Here is a 15,602-nt window from a genome sequence, read left to right on the forward strand (position 1 = left end):
ACGTGTCTGAGTCGGCCTTTAATCAGCCTTTACTTGTAATCTAAGTATCTTATTTCAAGCGAAGAATCATAATTGAAATTCAGTTCGCATGTATGTATCAAGTTAAATATAAAAAATTGCGGAACTTCTCCGAGTTCAAATGCATTGCATAACTTTCAGTGTAATTTATATTATATTACTACTATGGTCAACATCTCAACTATAAATCCATTTCATATTGAAATTGGTTTACCACATAAGTATTTTATATAAATTAAATTTTAAAAGCAACTAAATTGTAACTACGCGTGTTTCGTTACAGCTTTCTGGTGTGAATCGTAACAATAAAATTGTATTTCTATCTTACGAAATTAATTCGAATAGTTTTCCTTCTAATTCGCCTAAAGTTATAAAATACAGAAGACGCTTCTAACATTTGATTGCAAGTTTAATACTTTATTTCCGTGTGCATGCCCCTACCCAGCGCCTTTATTTCCGGCGTTTCACGCATTGCAGTATTTCAGAAAATATTTGTTATTAGTGCTTCGGAGTTAATGTTTAAAAGGGAAGTGAGTTACATTTCTTAAACGCAGATGGATCGCACGTAAATCGTATAAAACAGCGATACATATGAGGCGATAGAATCTGAAACAAAGTGGGACTATTTTCTGATGCACCGCGACGCCATGACATTTGTTTCACAGATCCCCTTTGGAGCGTGTGACGAGGAGTAAAGCGGATTTTTCATTCACTCCTTTGATTGGCACGCCGATTTAATCAGGAAATATCTGTTATTTCCCAGCGAAAACTACCAAGGAACCTTCTTAGAATGTAAGTCACATAAAAGTTTTATGAACAATACGCGAGATTTCCAGTTTTCTGTGAATTTCATATTGACATTTCGTGCCTATGATTGACTATAAGTTACTCCATATTGCTTTCATCTTGATGAAATTCTTCGCTCGTAGCGTACATAGAACTTTCTCAATTAATAATTCATGCGATACTTATTTTTCATACTGAGAATGATTTTACACTGGTTATAAATTCAGTTTATTTCGTAACTATAATTTTATAGATTACATATGTTTAGTATATACATACATATATATGTATATATATATTCTAATATTCGACTTATCTATGACATATTGCCTAAGTAGTGTCGAAGTTATCCGATTTATAAATAAACGAAAATAGAAAAAGCTAGTAATAATGGTAATACTTTATTCTTTAGCCATAGCAACTATTTTACACTACTTTTAATAATTTCGACTTCTTCCCGTTTATTCCCTTTATAAGCGCATCGTAATCGTGCGAACTTTTTCTCTGGGAAACCTTTTTTTGGGGTCGAAACTTATAGTCATGGAAAGTACTTGATGTACAGATCCAATTTGGAATTTAGGAATGTTATCGTTGAAAAGTTACGAGGCAAAAAAGGTTATGAAATTTTTACACATCTTCTAGCCGATATTGTGACAGTTATTTATCTAACAACAAAGTATTTAGCTGAAAATGGGTTCTACAGTTTTCACAGCTGGTTCGACGATACAACGCATTCCACTTTCCGACTTGTTCTCAGTATTAGTATTAGAAAAAATATTAATTAAAAAATATTTATTAGCTTCGTCAATAACATGAAATAAAAAGAATTAACCTCTATGACATGAAACAACATAAATGCATTTTTAAAAGACATTTCACTTACAAGGGGAGGACACCATGTGGTAGACACCGATTTTGATGAGCCTTGGCACGATGGATCTATGTAAAAAATAAGTAAATAGGTGTCCGAGCATTTCAGCCAATAGGCCTTAATAATAGAGATATTTACATGTAAATTATTAAGAATTTCATAGTGAAAATCCCACACTACCCTGGCGCCCGTGGGAGATTCCCTTCTGGAGGCGTCCGGGTGCGGTTTGAAGATGTCTCCACTTTAAAAAAAACTTTATAATTTTTTTTTATAAATTTTTTTTTTAACTTGGGGAAATCTTCAAAAGGCACCCCGACTCCTTCAGAGGAGAATCCCCTGGGGGCGCCAGGGTAGTATGGGATACATCGTGCCAAGGTTCATCAAAATCTGTGTCTACCACATGGTGTCCTCCCCTTGTTAGATATCATCTGATTAAGATAATGATGAAGAAAAGATTTTCCTTCTCATTTTCTTTGTCGTATTTTTCTGTTTCATTAGCCATTCTATGGTTCTTTTTCGGGCATTTTCAGCTGTTCAAGTATCCCACCTCACACACTGATCAAGTATCCCTCAATGCACTCGATTTGAAAAAGATGAAAAATGAAACTTACCTTAAATATTTAGCTGAATCAATAAATAGCATTTAGACCAGAAATTGCTGGTTTATCAATTTCTTCAGAATCCATGTTGATAATGTAAAAATTCGAGTACCTTTTGCGCACCGAAGAAATGAAATTTACTAAAAAATTTCATATTATTTATAATTTTTATAATTACATTCCAATCTTTCTTTTTAAAGTAATTGTGCAGTAAAATTCAATGCAGTAGCTAGAGGCTAATAGTTTGTATTTGAATTTTTTACATTGAATACATTTTCTACATTTTATATAATTAGTTACATTTTTTATGCGTGTCACGTAATAAATTCGATGTAACGTTTTTTTTTTAAATTACGATAAGAATAAGTAATTATTTTTATGGAAATTGCAAGAAAAATAAATTTAAATGTAATTTCAACCGTTGTTTTGTTGTTATACATAAATATATTCAATTATATTAAATGTATTAATCTCAAAGGTCCATAGACTCAACAATTCGGTCATTCACTGGTTGATGTACCCTAGTATAGGTTGGTCAAAATTTCTGAGTCTTTTTAACATAATAACTTTGCAACGAATAAATAGGAATTTATTTATTTATTTAACTCAAAAATAATATTTTTGCATGTTATTTGATACGTGCTTTCGACCAATATAAGTTTGCAGTGAAAAAAGGTTTCCTAGAGGAAAAGTTTACCATTGTAATCTTTATGTGCATTTACTGACCTTGACGATTGTATATTTTGCAATAGCCGTCAACAGTCATCCTTATCTTACCGTATCAATAAAAGTAATAGCAGTAGGAACTATAATTTGTCTTTTGCTTACTTAATGTCCGTTCAACGAGTCGAGTCACAGCTATAAACAAAGACGACGCATGTCTGCGTTCAGAGAACAGAGACGGCAATAGCTGTGGTCGCTGCTTCTCTCATGTGCATATTTTGTTTACAGCTGGTGACTCGACTCGTTGAATATAGTATAGTGTAACTTTCTTCTCTCGCTGTTATTAATTTTTATCCTTCAACCCTGTATTGCAGGCGTGCTTAGTCGGGAGCGCAAGATCATAGGTTCGGGGACTCGGATCAGAACTGAGCGCTATGGTTAGCAACGTAACACGTTGTAACAATTCTGCCCTCCATTCTGACCCGGATCCCAGAACTCGAGAAGATCTTGTGCTCCTGGCTGAGCACATCTGCTGTATTATAATTGTATTTTTTGTTTCTTTTTTATTTGTTTTCTTTCTCCTCATCCAGTCTTCTTTTCAGTCTATACTAACAAATTATAGCCACCAATAAAGTGCTTCTCTGTATGCAGCATCCTTCGTGTGGTTGTAATACTTTATACATTCTTAAACATCTGTTGGTTGTATTTAGACCGAATTGTTAATTCTATATAAATTTATGTTACAGGGCGTACCGTGATCGTGAACGTGGTGACAGAAGAGGCGGCGGAGTACGTGGAGGCGGTCGTTTTGGTGGTCGAGATGGGAGCAGCGGAGGTAGTAGATTTGGTAGCAGTTCGAATAGAGAAGGTGGTAGTTTTGGCAACAATAGCTTCAAAAATCGGCAGCCTGGAGAACGCCTTCGTAAGCCAAGATGGGACATGAGCACGTTGCAACCATTCAGGAAAGACTTTTATCAGCCTCATCCCAACGTTTCGACTCGAGGACCTCACGTAGTCGAAGCCTATCGCTCAGAGAAAGAAATTACCGTAAAGGGCACAAACGTGCCCGGACCGAATGTATTCTTCGAAGAGGGTGGATTCCCGGATTATGTTCTAAACGAGATCCGTAGGCAAGGATTTGGAGAACCAACCGCGATACAAGCGCAAGGCTGGCCCATCGCCTTGTCTGGACGCGACATGGTTGGAATCGCTCAGACAGGATCTGGGAAAACACTGGCGTACATTTTGCCAGCGATCGTGCACATAAATCATCAACCCAGGTTGAACCGCAACGATGGGCCTATAGCTCTTATTTTAGCGCCGACGAGAGAACTTGCGCAGCAAATTCAGCAAGTCGCTTCAGACTTCGGGGTTTCGTCGCAAGTAAGAAATACTTGCATTTTTGGCGGAGCTCCAAAAGGTCCTCAAGCTCGTGACCTCGAGCGTGGTATTGAAATTTGTATAGCAACGCCTGGCCGTCTTATTGACTTCCTGGAACGTGGTACAACAAACTTACGTAGATGTACATACTTAGTCCTAGACGAGGCTGATAGAATGCTCGACATGGGCTTCGAGCCACAAATTAGGAAAATTGTTGAGCAAATCCGACCCGATCGTCAGACTCTTATGTGGTCAGCAACATGGCCGAAGGAGGTTCGCAATCTCGCGGAAGAATTCTTGACCGATTACATACAAATCAATATCGGCTCCCTGCAGCTGGCGGCGAATCATAATATCCTCCAGATCGTTGACGTGTGCGAAGAATACGAGAAGGAGGGTAAACTTATGAAGCTCCTGGAAGAGATCTCGAACGAGCCAGAAAATAAGACCATTATATTTGTCGAAACGAAGAGAAAAGTGGACGATATAACACGTGCGATTAATAGGTACGGATGGCAAGCGATTGGCATCCATGGGGATAAAAGTCAACAAGAAAGAGATTATGTATTGAATCGTAAGTATCAATCGAGTTACCTGTCTCCCGCGTACGTAGGCATATTCTGCCCAATACCAGAGAATTTGTTACAGAATTCCGGAATAGCAGATCTGCCATTCTAGTAGCTACAGATGTTGCGGCAAGAGGATTAGGTAAGAATCTATTTCGCATTAGTGGGTATGATGTAAGGGTCAGGCTGCGATGGTTATTTCACGTTTGTGAGAGTTGTATTATTGTGATGTGGCAACGGATAACGGCATGTGCCAGACTGATTGACATTAGTCCTTTCTTGGTGTGAATGGAAATTACTTAAAAGAGATATACAGAGGTTTCAGAACAATTAATTAACACAATCAGCGATTCAAAGTTTCTTATATCACAGTATTTCGTTTTATTAACTCGTAGGGAATTCAATGATATATCATTGTACAATAAAAGTACAGAAAGAAAATAATGTTATTCTCATCTTTTCAGCACAGCAATGTTAAGAGGGATATTTTGTAATTTGCTCAGTTTCGCTGCAGGTTAGGTGGATTTTGACGTACTTTTAACTTTTGATAATAATACTATGCGAACCGGTAATATAACATCTTCTCAACGAACCTTTGCCGGTTATAGTAATTCGGGTTAATATTCATACGAACTGTGCCGCGATATTGAGAAGATGCTATTTACTGTTATGTCAGTCGAGCTGCACTACTAGAGTTGTATTAATATCAAAATTTAAAGTAAGTGAAAATATTTCAGCAATAAAGTTAGAGTAGGTAAACAGGTAAGCGGTTAGGAAGCTCATGTCTTTAAATTTTGTTCTGATCGAGAAAAGTCTTGTCAGTCTGGTATTAACGTGCTGTTCTATGTGTTTTCAGAGGCACATGCGACGGAGTTTTATCAATGATAAGAACTCTGGAGAGCTTGCTTTGGAATATATAATTGAATGGGACGTGACTGCTGGTCTCTGTCCCCGCGCAACAAGCTAACCTAACGCTGTGCCTCGGCCCACCGTGCCACTTGAAAAAACACACTCTCACTCTGTACCTGCGACGGTCCAAAGTATGGAAGTTATAGTGTTAGGGCGTCTAGCATACAAGGACTACCGAACCGGATAGATATTTGACCGCTCTTTTAGATTAGAAGGTTAGGGAATGGCATTACATTGTTTTGCAGTGGTTGCGACGTTACATTTCTCGCTAAGTTTAAAGAAAGAAAATTTCATTTACATGCCTCATTTTCGATAATACCTTTGGTAAATGTTTACAATAGCGTGTGCAATCGAATGCCAAAAATTTCTAAACTCTCAACATTGCAAAACAAGCGTTGATGTTACTTATGCAATGGAATGCATGTGGGGTTGATCGGAGAATGCGCACGGTGCTCATCCAATGTTCCAACCTCACCGAAGCAATGCACAAGGACCAAATTTTGAATGACCAGCACAGATCCATACTTTGGTGCGGGAGAGAAGGGTGTGAAGTTAAGAGTAAATATACAGCTCGCTAACGCATAAAGCGAGAATTCCATGAGAACCATCTGAGCTCTGATTCCTCTACATTTCCAAAAATGTATTTACGTTTCCAGCTTTTGGCAACAACAGGTAAATAATATAGAAACTTGCTCTTTGTGGTCAACGTTCCTTTTATCTCGCGTGAAAATTATAGATGGAATTAAGTGGTAGTATATTTTAAACGTATTCGACCCGTCGTCTCTCCTTCTTTCGCTTCTAAATGAACAATGGGAATTGCGTCCATTAATTCCACCTATATTACACAGCATATCTAATAACGCTTTTTAATCGATTCGCTTTGTAAGTTAATTGAACCACAAAGACAGAAACAGTTTGCACTTTCGACGATTATAATTCTTCTTGTTATACAGATGTGGAGGATGTTAAGTTTGTGATAAATTTGGATTACCCGTCCAATTCGGAAGACTATGTGCACCGTATCGGGCGTACAGGGCGGTCACAGCGTACCGGAACCGCGTACGCATTTTTCACACCTGGTAACGCGCACAAGGCTACTGACTTAATTCAAGTTTTAGAAGAAGCGAAACAAGTCGTCAATCCCAAACTCTATGAACTATCGAGGAATCCGGGCATTTATAAAAGTACGCATCTATCGTTGCTTCGATTCACCCGTCCATTTCTCTATTCGACGTTATTGTTCCTTACGTTGATTTATTTCTTTTACAGGAGGTCGCTATGGAGGGCGCAGTGGAGGCGGTGGCGGACGCGGTTCCGGTGGGCGCGGTGGCGGTTCCCGAGGATCTCGCGGCGGCCGTGACGGAGGAGACAGGGGTGGCAGATTTGATCGCTCCAGCGGCGGTGACCGAGGAAACAAATGGAATGGAAATAACAGCAGTATGTCGTCAAGTAGAGATTGTGACCCTTATAAAGTCGTAGAAACTTTTTACGGCTAGAAATTCGCTAAGTACCTTTTTTCTCTCTCTTTCGTTTAGGTGGTATCGGAGGGAGTAGTTACAGTAGTAAACCGTTTTCACAAAATAGTTACGGCGGAGCGTCTGGCGGCGGCTCCAGCGGTTATACTCAAAACGGCGGTGCGTTCGGCGGAAGTGGAGGAGCCGGTGGCGGAGGTGGTGGAAGTAATTATAGGCAACAAAATGGTTATTAATTTTAAACTGGTTAAATTCCGAAAGAAAGTTCTATGTAATATAGTAAGCGAAAGGAACAAGAGGAGAAATGGTCCTACCTGAAATAGAACGTGTTTTCCGTATAACGTGCTTCTTATTGTGATTGGACACAAAGTAGAGTAAAACGCACGCGGTATTATTATCGATCGAAACGAAAAAGATTCACGGTATTAGCAAGTTCAGGTTACGTCGAGTCAAGGACACTCATAAGCATCCTCTTTTCTAGTAAAACTAAATGTAAGTGATAGGTAGAGCATTATCGATGATCTTTGACTTGCGATTCTTGCAATTACGATCATTTTCTTTCCGCAACGCGACTCAGCGTGTGCCAATGCTATAGAACTTTTTGTATACATCCAATGAAGGAAATGAAGTTTATAAAATCCGGGCAGCAATATTGGCCGGTGTTTGTTTAAAAACATATATAGATGCATATATATCTGTAATAAAAGAGAATATTATTCTTATAAAGAAATACGAATTTGATTTACAGCAATTTGTCTTGCGACAATCTTTCGCTAACTAAATAGATCGTGAGTGCACAGATCATCCGTATTATTTAAATATATAAAATACATCGCACTGTATTAAATTTTAAGAGCGCTTGGCAACTTTGCGCATTGTAGTATTAGAAATTTAATAAAACGATATATAAGTATAAAATCTAAACGATTGTATATCAAATTCCATTACCACGTTTTGCTTTCCTTACGCGGAAAGTAAGCACTATTAATCGTTAAACTCTCAATTGGATTTAAACATACACGTTTACAATGAATATACATATTAGCCGTATGATTTTCATGCCGTGCGGGTATTCTATACGTAATCCTCGTTAAGTAACGGTAAATTAGATAATTCATGTTCGTCGTCAAACATATCTTTGTTGTGCAACTGTTTTAAACCTAATTATTCGTGATTAATCAAGTGTTATTATATAATAAACCAATGCAAGTAACCAGCGCTATGCTTAACCAAGAAATATATCTTATTCATTGTACGCAGCATTTATCAGAATTTATGCGATCAGGTCAGAGTTTATTGATTCATTCCAGTATAAATGTCCTACTGTACAGTTATAATTCTGCGATAGTATTGGAGCTGTTATGACTGCCGATTATACGTGTGCCCGTCCGATTGCTTTGACGAGAACAAAATTCTCATCGTAAAATCATTAGTCACTTTTCGTGGTATTTAACGTATTAATGTGTATATTTTATGTTCGGCGGTATTGCGTGGATATATGTCCCAACGTTAGACGAGTGAATTGTTGTGGATAGGTCGGAATTATAAAAGCAAAGTATTAAATGTCTCATTGATGCAGTAAACTTTGTAGATCTGAAATTGTCCTGATACATATTTTTATATTGTACAATGTTGTCCAATAAACAATGAAGTATTCCAATCTCGTGCTACCACATAATTTTCCATTGCATTATTGCACTCCGACAAATTTCGTATCCTACTATACGATTTGTAAAATTTACATCTCACCGATCACAGATGAGTTCTATTATAAAATCAATCACGGGAAGCTGCTTCAACTCATTTATTGACCGGCATATAAAGTTCATTGCAATGAATTTGAGCGTTGAAAGTGTGTACAGGTGGGGGATGAAGAAAGTGGGGATATGTTTGATTAAAACCGTATGACGCGCGAGTCGATGACGCGCGCAGCAGTACATTCCGAGATCTGGTGGGTGTAGTATATTTCGTGGTTATTCGTTACTATTTGTTGGGAAAGTTGCTTTTTCGTGTCCCAAATTATCAGCGTGTTTATCATTATGACAGAGAATCGTAAGGAGGTACGAGTATGGTGCGACGGATGGTGAGTCCCCATTAAATTACGTCCCCTACATACATAATTTAAATTTCACGTGCATGCTTTTCGAAATTGCTGGATGACTGTGTGGTTTTTCGGCAATTAAGTGCCGACGAGATATACTCCTTTCTGCGAAATCAATGGGCAGCGATACCCTAACGATAATTTTCGATAATTCGTATCTCGGATGACACATTCATAGCGCATTTTTCTTCCATCTATTTTTTAATTCTGACACCACGTATTGCGCGCTCGAGACGCGTTTATCGAGTTTTTTCTGTTATCGTGGGCTCGATGCTAGCGAGCTGAATAGCTATTAGTATGCCAACTTGTTCAAACCTCTCGGCGGTAGAGTTTATCGCAGTCAACAGGATACATTTTCCTGTACAATATTTTAAAAATGATTCATTTTCCGATGCAGCTACGACATGGTACATTTCGGCCACGCAAATTCTTTGCGGCAGGCGAAGGCGTTAGGTGACTATCTAGTCGTCGGCGTACATACGGATGAAGAAATTACTAAACATAAAGGACCACCAGTGTTTATGGAAGAAGAGAGGTATGTTCTTATTCTAGGATAACAATTAAACCTTGAACTTTCGTATAATAATCTTCTTAGTTCTTTACTACACGAATCCTATCTTGGAGTCTTAACAAAATGTATTTGATAAAAAATGATAACAACTACGGTAGAAATATGTCAAAAATTATTTATTACCCTCGTCAATATGCATTTTTAATTATTACGATTCAGGACATACTTGATATAATATTTAAGAAGTTGAGACAAAATATTGTCTTCCTTCAAATGTAGATGTATAATACCTTTCTGATATTTTATAACAGTTTCGTTTCTTTCTCCCATATAGCTATTATAAACTCTGCTTAAAGACATCATTACTTGAAAATCATTTTACTTCATTTGTAGGATTATGAATTATTATCTGCGGAAAAAGATTGTATTCATCGTGCTAAAACATTTTCAGCTTCTGCCTATGAGAATTAAAATCTGAGTTACGAGTTAGTATCGTAAGATCTAAAAATTTTCTATATCTAATATGTATTTATCATCAAGCGAGATTGCTTGTTGTCTATAATAATGCGATTAAAGCTTTATCCAATAGAACACATGCACATTCATTCAGAGGCATATCTAGGGTGGGGCAAGTAGGGCTGGTGCCCTGGGTGCTAATGTCGGGGGGCGCACAATAGCCGAAAGAAATAGTGTTTCTTGAATAAATGTATTTGGATGGTTAATGTTAGTAGTTTGCGCTTGTTATTCGTGTGCTTCGCATGCCTCTTTAGAGAATCTTCGAAAAGAACTTGCTGCACTTCTTGGCAAGGCCGGCGGAACCATTATGCAAGTTATGCGCTGCATAGGGGCACCAACCGAAGGGGGCGCTAAAAAACTATATCGCACGCTTGATAATAAAGGAATCCTACCAGTGCCGGATTTAAGGTGTCACTCTGGTTAGCGTGCTGATAAATTCAACGATTTTCAGGAATTTATTGCGAAGGCAGGACTTATAGTAATGGAATAAAACTTTTTTCTATTGATTAAACTACATTTCTACAATAAATAAAAAATATAAAAGTAATAAAATTATTGCTTTTAAAATGGTTTTGCAGGCGATTTTGATGGCACGTTTAGAAATTCATGTCTCGCTTCAATTCATGACTTATCTGAATCCAAAAATACAAACATATTCTTCATCAGTATGACTGTCGCTATGGCCCGAACTAGAATAAATGATTTATCCTTAAAATTAACAAAATGGTGGGCAAAATACAAGAATTAATGGAATTAATTATTTCAGCTGTGTTTTCTGTGCTATTTTCGATATTAAAAGTAGGTTGGACTCAACAGAAATACTTGGTTGTAGTACTGGCCAGAGGCATAATTATGTAGAATAAGCAGTTCAATTTATAAAGCAATCGGTTCGATAGATTTTGAGATTCTACCTGCACCATGTGAAAAATTGATGTTTCGAGAAAAACACGTTCAAAGTTTTCATCTATAGAGGCCCAGCCTCTACGCTCCCTACAAAATGCCTATGTTGAAGCTAAAATAATTGGAATTTTTCAATGAAAATTTAACAGGACATTCTTGAGGATATGTACTTTCGAAGAATGTTAAAAAAATCGATTTTTTCAAAGCATCTAACCAGAATGACCCCTTAAGAAAAATGGCCCAGGTGGCAAACATTCTAACCGGCCCACTGTTGGGGGAAAGTGAAGATGTAGCTTACTAACAACGGGCTAGGTGTATTAGTACAGAAAAAAATATAGTATTTGATTAAAATCATAATTATAATTTGGTTAAAGCATAATTCGTTTTTGAACATGGGGCCCTAGGGGGTCCTTCTGAGAAGGGCCCAGTTTTCGGGGAAATGAAGAGGTAGTTTACTAAAAACGGGCCAAGTGTAGTAACACGAAAAAAATGTAGTGTTTGGATACCTGTACCTATTCATAATTTTTTTGAGGGTCATGGGGCCCTGCAGGGCCTTCGTGCAGGGGCCTAGGCAGCAACTGCTCATCAGCCACCCTGTTAAATCCGCCACTGAATCCCACATAAACAAAATGTAAATGTAATTCTTTTTTTTTATTGTACCTCGTTAAGACAAAAGGGCGCCAACCATCCTCGCGCCAGCCCTGCTTTTCGGCTTCATTTGTCCCCAACTTTCTTTTCAACAAATTTTATGCAATTTTATGTGTACCCAACGAGCGCTTCTACTTGCGCCACCAGATGTCATGGTGACGGATGTCAGATCCCAATAACTACTACTTATTATGTAAAAATCTATACTTTCCAATTAGTATTCTCTTTTCAATGTTAAGACGAAGGAATAATGTTCTAAACAGTTTTTTCTAATTTATTCAAAGTTGGTAAAGATAGAGCTGCACCCCTCTTGCTGCAAGGTCCTCGATTTATACTTTACGATACTTTTGCGTCAGGTACAAAATGGTCCGTGGTATAAAATGGGTGGACGAGGTGGTAGAAGGTGCACCGTACGTTACAACGTTGGAGACATTAGACAAATACAACTGTGATTTCTGTGTTCACGGTGATGATATTACTGTGACAGCGGATGGTGTCGATACATATCATTTGGTGAAAACAGCAGGTCGTTACAGGTATATTTCAAGCGATTAATTAGTACCAGGGGTATTCCAACGATGTTGGTCCAAACGATACAAAAGAACACGATTGCTACAGGGAGGTACAAAGAACAGCTGGTGTTTCGACAACCGATTTAGTAGGACGTATGCTTTTAATGACACGGCAGCATTTTAAACAAGGAGACAGCGAATATAGCGTCGATAGGGAGCCGAGTAAAAGTATGGGTCAAGATCGATCAGCCCGGAGTCCATGGACAGGGTGCTCGCAATTTTTACCCACAACGCAGAAGATTATACAGTTCAGTGACGGGAAGAGTCCGCAGCCTGGAGATAAAATTGTTTACGTCGCAGGGGCATTTGATCTCTTTCATGTTGGTCATCTGGACTTCCTAGAGGTCGCAAAGAAGGAAGGCGATTATCTCATAGTTGGACTTCATACAGATCCAGTAGTTAATCGGTACAAATGTGGCAATCATCCAATTATGAATCTTCACGAAAGAGTGCTTAGCGTGCTAGCGTGCAAGGTAAGGGGTCAAATTTATAGGTCCGCTCAGCATTCAGTAAATCTTGACGTATTTGAAATATATTCTTCGGTTTGTAGTATGTTAATGAAGTGGTAATTGGAGCACCATATGAAGTTACTAAAGATCTTATGGAACATTTTGATGTGTCTATCGTTTGCCATGGTCAAACTCCTATAATGCCTTGTGAAGATGGCTTAGATCCTTATGCTGAACCCAAGAGGCAAAACAAATTTAAATTGTTGGATAGTGGTAACGATATGACAACGGAAAAGATTGTTAAGCGTATCATTCTTCACAGGTACGTACGGAAATTCTATCATTCCTATGAAAGTATCAGTTTCTCTTCAAATGATGAAAGTTAAGTACAGAGTATATAAATTTAACGCTAATGAATTATTTCATTAAGGGGTCATTCTGATAATCACGCCGCAAAATTCGGCAACGTTCAGGCTTTTTTTCTCAGTGAATACAATGAATAACAATGTCAAACTTTTTTTTCATTTATTAAGCTACTTGTAATGTATACGGAACAATTTTTTAAATACACTTTTAATTGTGTTTTTTCAATGTTATCTGGAGCTCAAAATCGCGCCTTTGAAAGGAAATACCTCCCTGGCGGGAGTGATTTAAGCTCACAGACTCATCTCAAACAAAAAACCAAGCTGATTCTTAATCATTATGAGTACCGCTATCGCAGGTGCCAGAATTAGTCAGATGAGTTAAAATTTAACAAAATTGCGCGCATTCAAACTTCAAGTAAGAATGGAAAATTTCGAAACTTGAAGTTTGAATGCGCGGAATTTTGTTAAATTTTGACTTACATGGCTAATTCTGGCACCTGCGATAGCGGTACTCATGATGATTAAGAATCAGTTTGGTTTTTTTGTTTCAGATGAGTCTGTGCGCAGAAATCACTCCAGCCGTCTTTTCAAAGGCGCGATTTTTAACTCCAGATAATATTGAAAAAATACAATTAAAAGTGTATTTAAAAAATTGCTCCGTATACATTGTAAGTAACTTAATAAATGAAAAAGAAGTTTGATATTGTTATTCATTGTATTCACTGAGAAAAAAAGCCTGAATGATCCCTTAAGTGGTCTTTCCACTGTAACACCCTAAAAAATGACCATTATTTTGAACTTGTTTTGTCGCAAAAAGAATGTATTTACTAAATTGAAGTTTTCTCTATTTGTTAATATGTATTTTGAAAATACAAACAGAATTTCATATTTTTTAATGCTTGTTATGCGCTGTATAAAAGAAGGTGCCTCGATTGCACGGTCGATTTTGGAGGAGCTTTGTATGTATCTGGGATAGGGAAATCAGGGTGGTTTGTAATCAGTATGATTGTCGCTATGGCCCGAATTCGAATCACACATTTTCGCTGTTTTTTCTCATCTTTTGCGATGCAAAATGATTAAAAAATTTAGCTAATTTTGATATGTGAGCTTTGGCCGGCCGCCAGTTTAATTCTTTATCAATCTAATCAAATCTAGTTCGGGATGTAGCGACAGTTATGCTGATTACAAATCTGTTTGGTTTTTTCGATTCAGATATATGGTTCCTCCAAAATCGGTCGCGCAATCGAGGCGTCTTTTTTTTAGTGCATATTACAGCCGTCTATTATGACGAAAGCAAGCATTAAAAAAAAATATGATTTTTTTTTAATTCTCAAAACACGTATTAATAAATATAAAAAACTTCAATTTAGTAAACACATTCTTTGTGTGACAAAAAAGAAGTTCCCGACAACGGTAATTTTTAAGGCGTTACAGTGGAAAGACCCCTTATTGAAACTAATTAAGAAATTACACAGTATTAACCTATTGAATTTTGTAATTTCTAAATCAGTCTGTAGTAATCATCGTTTTCCTTATTATATTTTACATTTTCTCTATCAATCGTTCATATATTACTCATGCTTTTGTAATGGGATATGCAATTTTATGCTAAAAAAACATCATGGACTCATTTTGCATTTCCATTTACGTTTAGTCCACATAAGTGTGTATGTTGTATTTTACGAGAATCTTACAATTCGATTTTCTCAGAATACTGATAAGAATTCTTAAAAAAAATATTTGCATATCCCGACTTCTTTTGAGACAGATTTATCATGTTTTGATATAGCGTTTAATTATAGGCTGGAGTTTGAAGATAGAAATTTAAAGAAGGAGAAGAAGGAATTAGCGGCTTACGAGGCATTCACGAAGTCTCAGGAAAAGGAAAGGACTGAGTAATTTATTCTGATTATTCAGAGTGTGTGATAATCATATTTTATGGAAGATACTTGTAAATACGATATCACACTGATATTTAATTTATTCAATTCCGTGAATATATTTGTGGCTTAAATATTTATGATTACGCTAGACTAAGTAGCAAAAAAAGTGTTAACATGCAAGAGTGTTATTTTTCATTCCCTGTAGCTCCACGAAGAGGGACACACAACGATAGAGATACACATAGTAATTGTGTAAATCTATAAATTTTAATATGTATTTTGAATTAGACCTAGCGAAAAGTATTTTACGTTATTATATATGCCCGCATGTATATACATGTATATTTTATTTTACCGTACTAGAGAAAATTATGAACACATTTTTTCTTAATA

The 15,602-nt window shown here is 37.1% G+C and overlaps 2 protein-coding genes across 4 annotated transcripts; both read left to right on the plus strand.

Annotated features, from left to right (window-relative positions):
- The first annotated feature begins 512 nt into the window (after nt 1-512).
- On the plus strand, nt 513-8,924 carry LOC143375051 (putative ATP-dependent RNA helicase DDX5). 2 transcript variants are annotated; one of them, XM_076823773.1, is made up of 6 exons: nt 518-810; nt 3,684-4,891; nt 4,966-5,025; nt 6,746-6,976; nt 7,062-7,229; nt 7,328-8,924. In XM_076823773.1, coding segments are annotated over exons 1-6 (1,842 nt in total). In that variant the 5' UTR covers nt 518-808; the 3' UTR covers nt 7,501-8,924. The 2 variants fall into 2 exon arrangements, with proteins under 2 accessions (XP_076679889.1, XP_076679888.1); XM_076823774.1 differs by lacking the exons at nt 6,746-6,976; nt 7,062-7,229; nt 7,328-8,924 and adding an exon at nt 5,740-6,431 and having other exon boundaries at nt 513-810.
- A 266-nt stretch (nt 8,925-9,190) lies between these two features.
- On the plus strand, nt 9,191-15,363 carry Pect (phosphoethanolamine cytidylyltransferase). Of its 2 annotated transcripts, none has more exons than XM_076823793.1 (6): nt 9,191-9,347; nt 9,763-9,900; nt 12,297-12,476; nt 12,559-12,985; nt 13,063-13,283; nt 15,116-15,363. In XM_076823793.1, exons 1-6 carry the CDS (start codon nt 9,304-9,306, stop codon nt 15,120-15,122), a joined length of 1,017 nt encoding a protein of 338 aa, XP_076679908.1. In that variant the 5' UTR covers nt 9,191-9,303; the 3' UTR covers nt 15,123-15,363. The 2 variants fall into 2 exon arrangements, with proteins under 2 accessions (XP_076679908.1, XP_076679907.1); XM_076823792.1 differs by having other exon boundaries at nt 15,129-15,363.
- The last annotated feature ends 239 nt before the right edge of the window (nt 15,364-15,602 follow it).

Source organism: Andrena cerasifolii, chromosome 12 (assembly GCF_050908995.1).
Source record: "Andrena cerasifolii isolate SP2316 chromosome 12, iyAndCera1_principal, whole genome shotgun sequence".
Taxonomy (NCBI): Eukaryota; Metazoa; Arthropoda; class Insecta; order Hymenoptera; family Andrenidae; genus Andrena; species Andrena cerasifolii.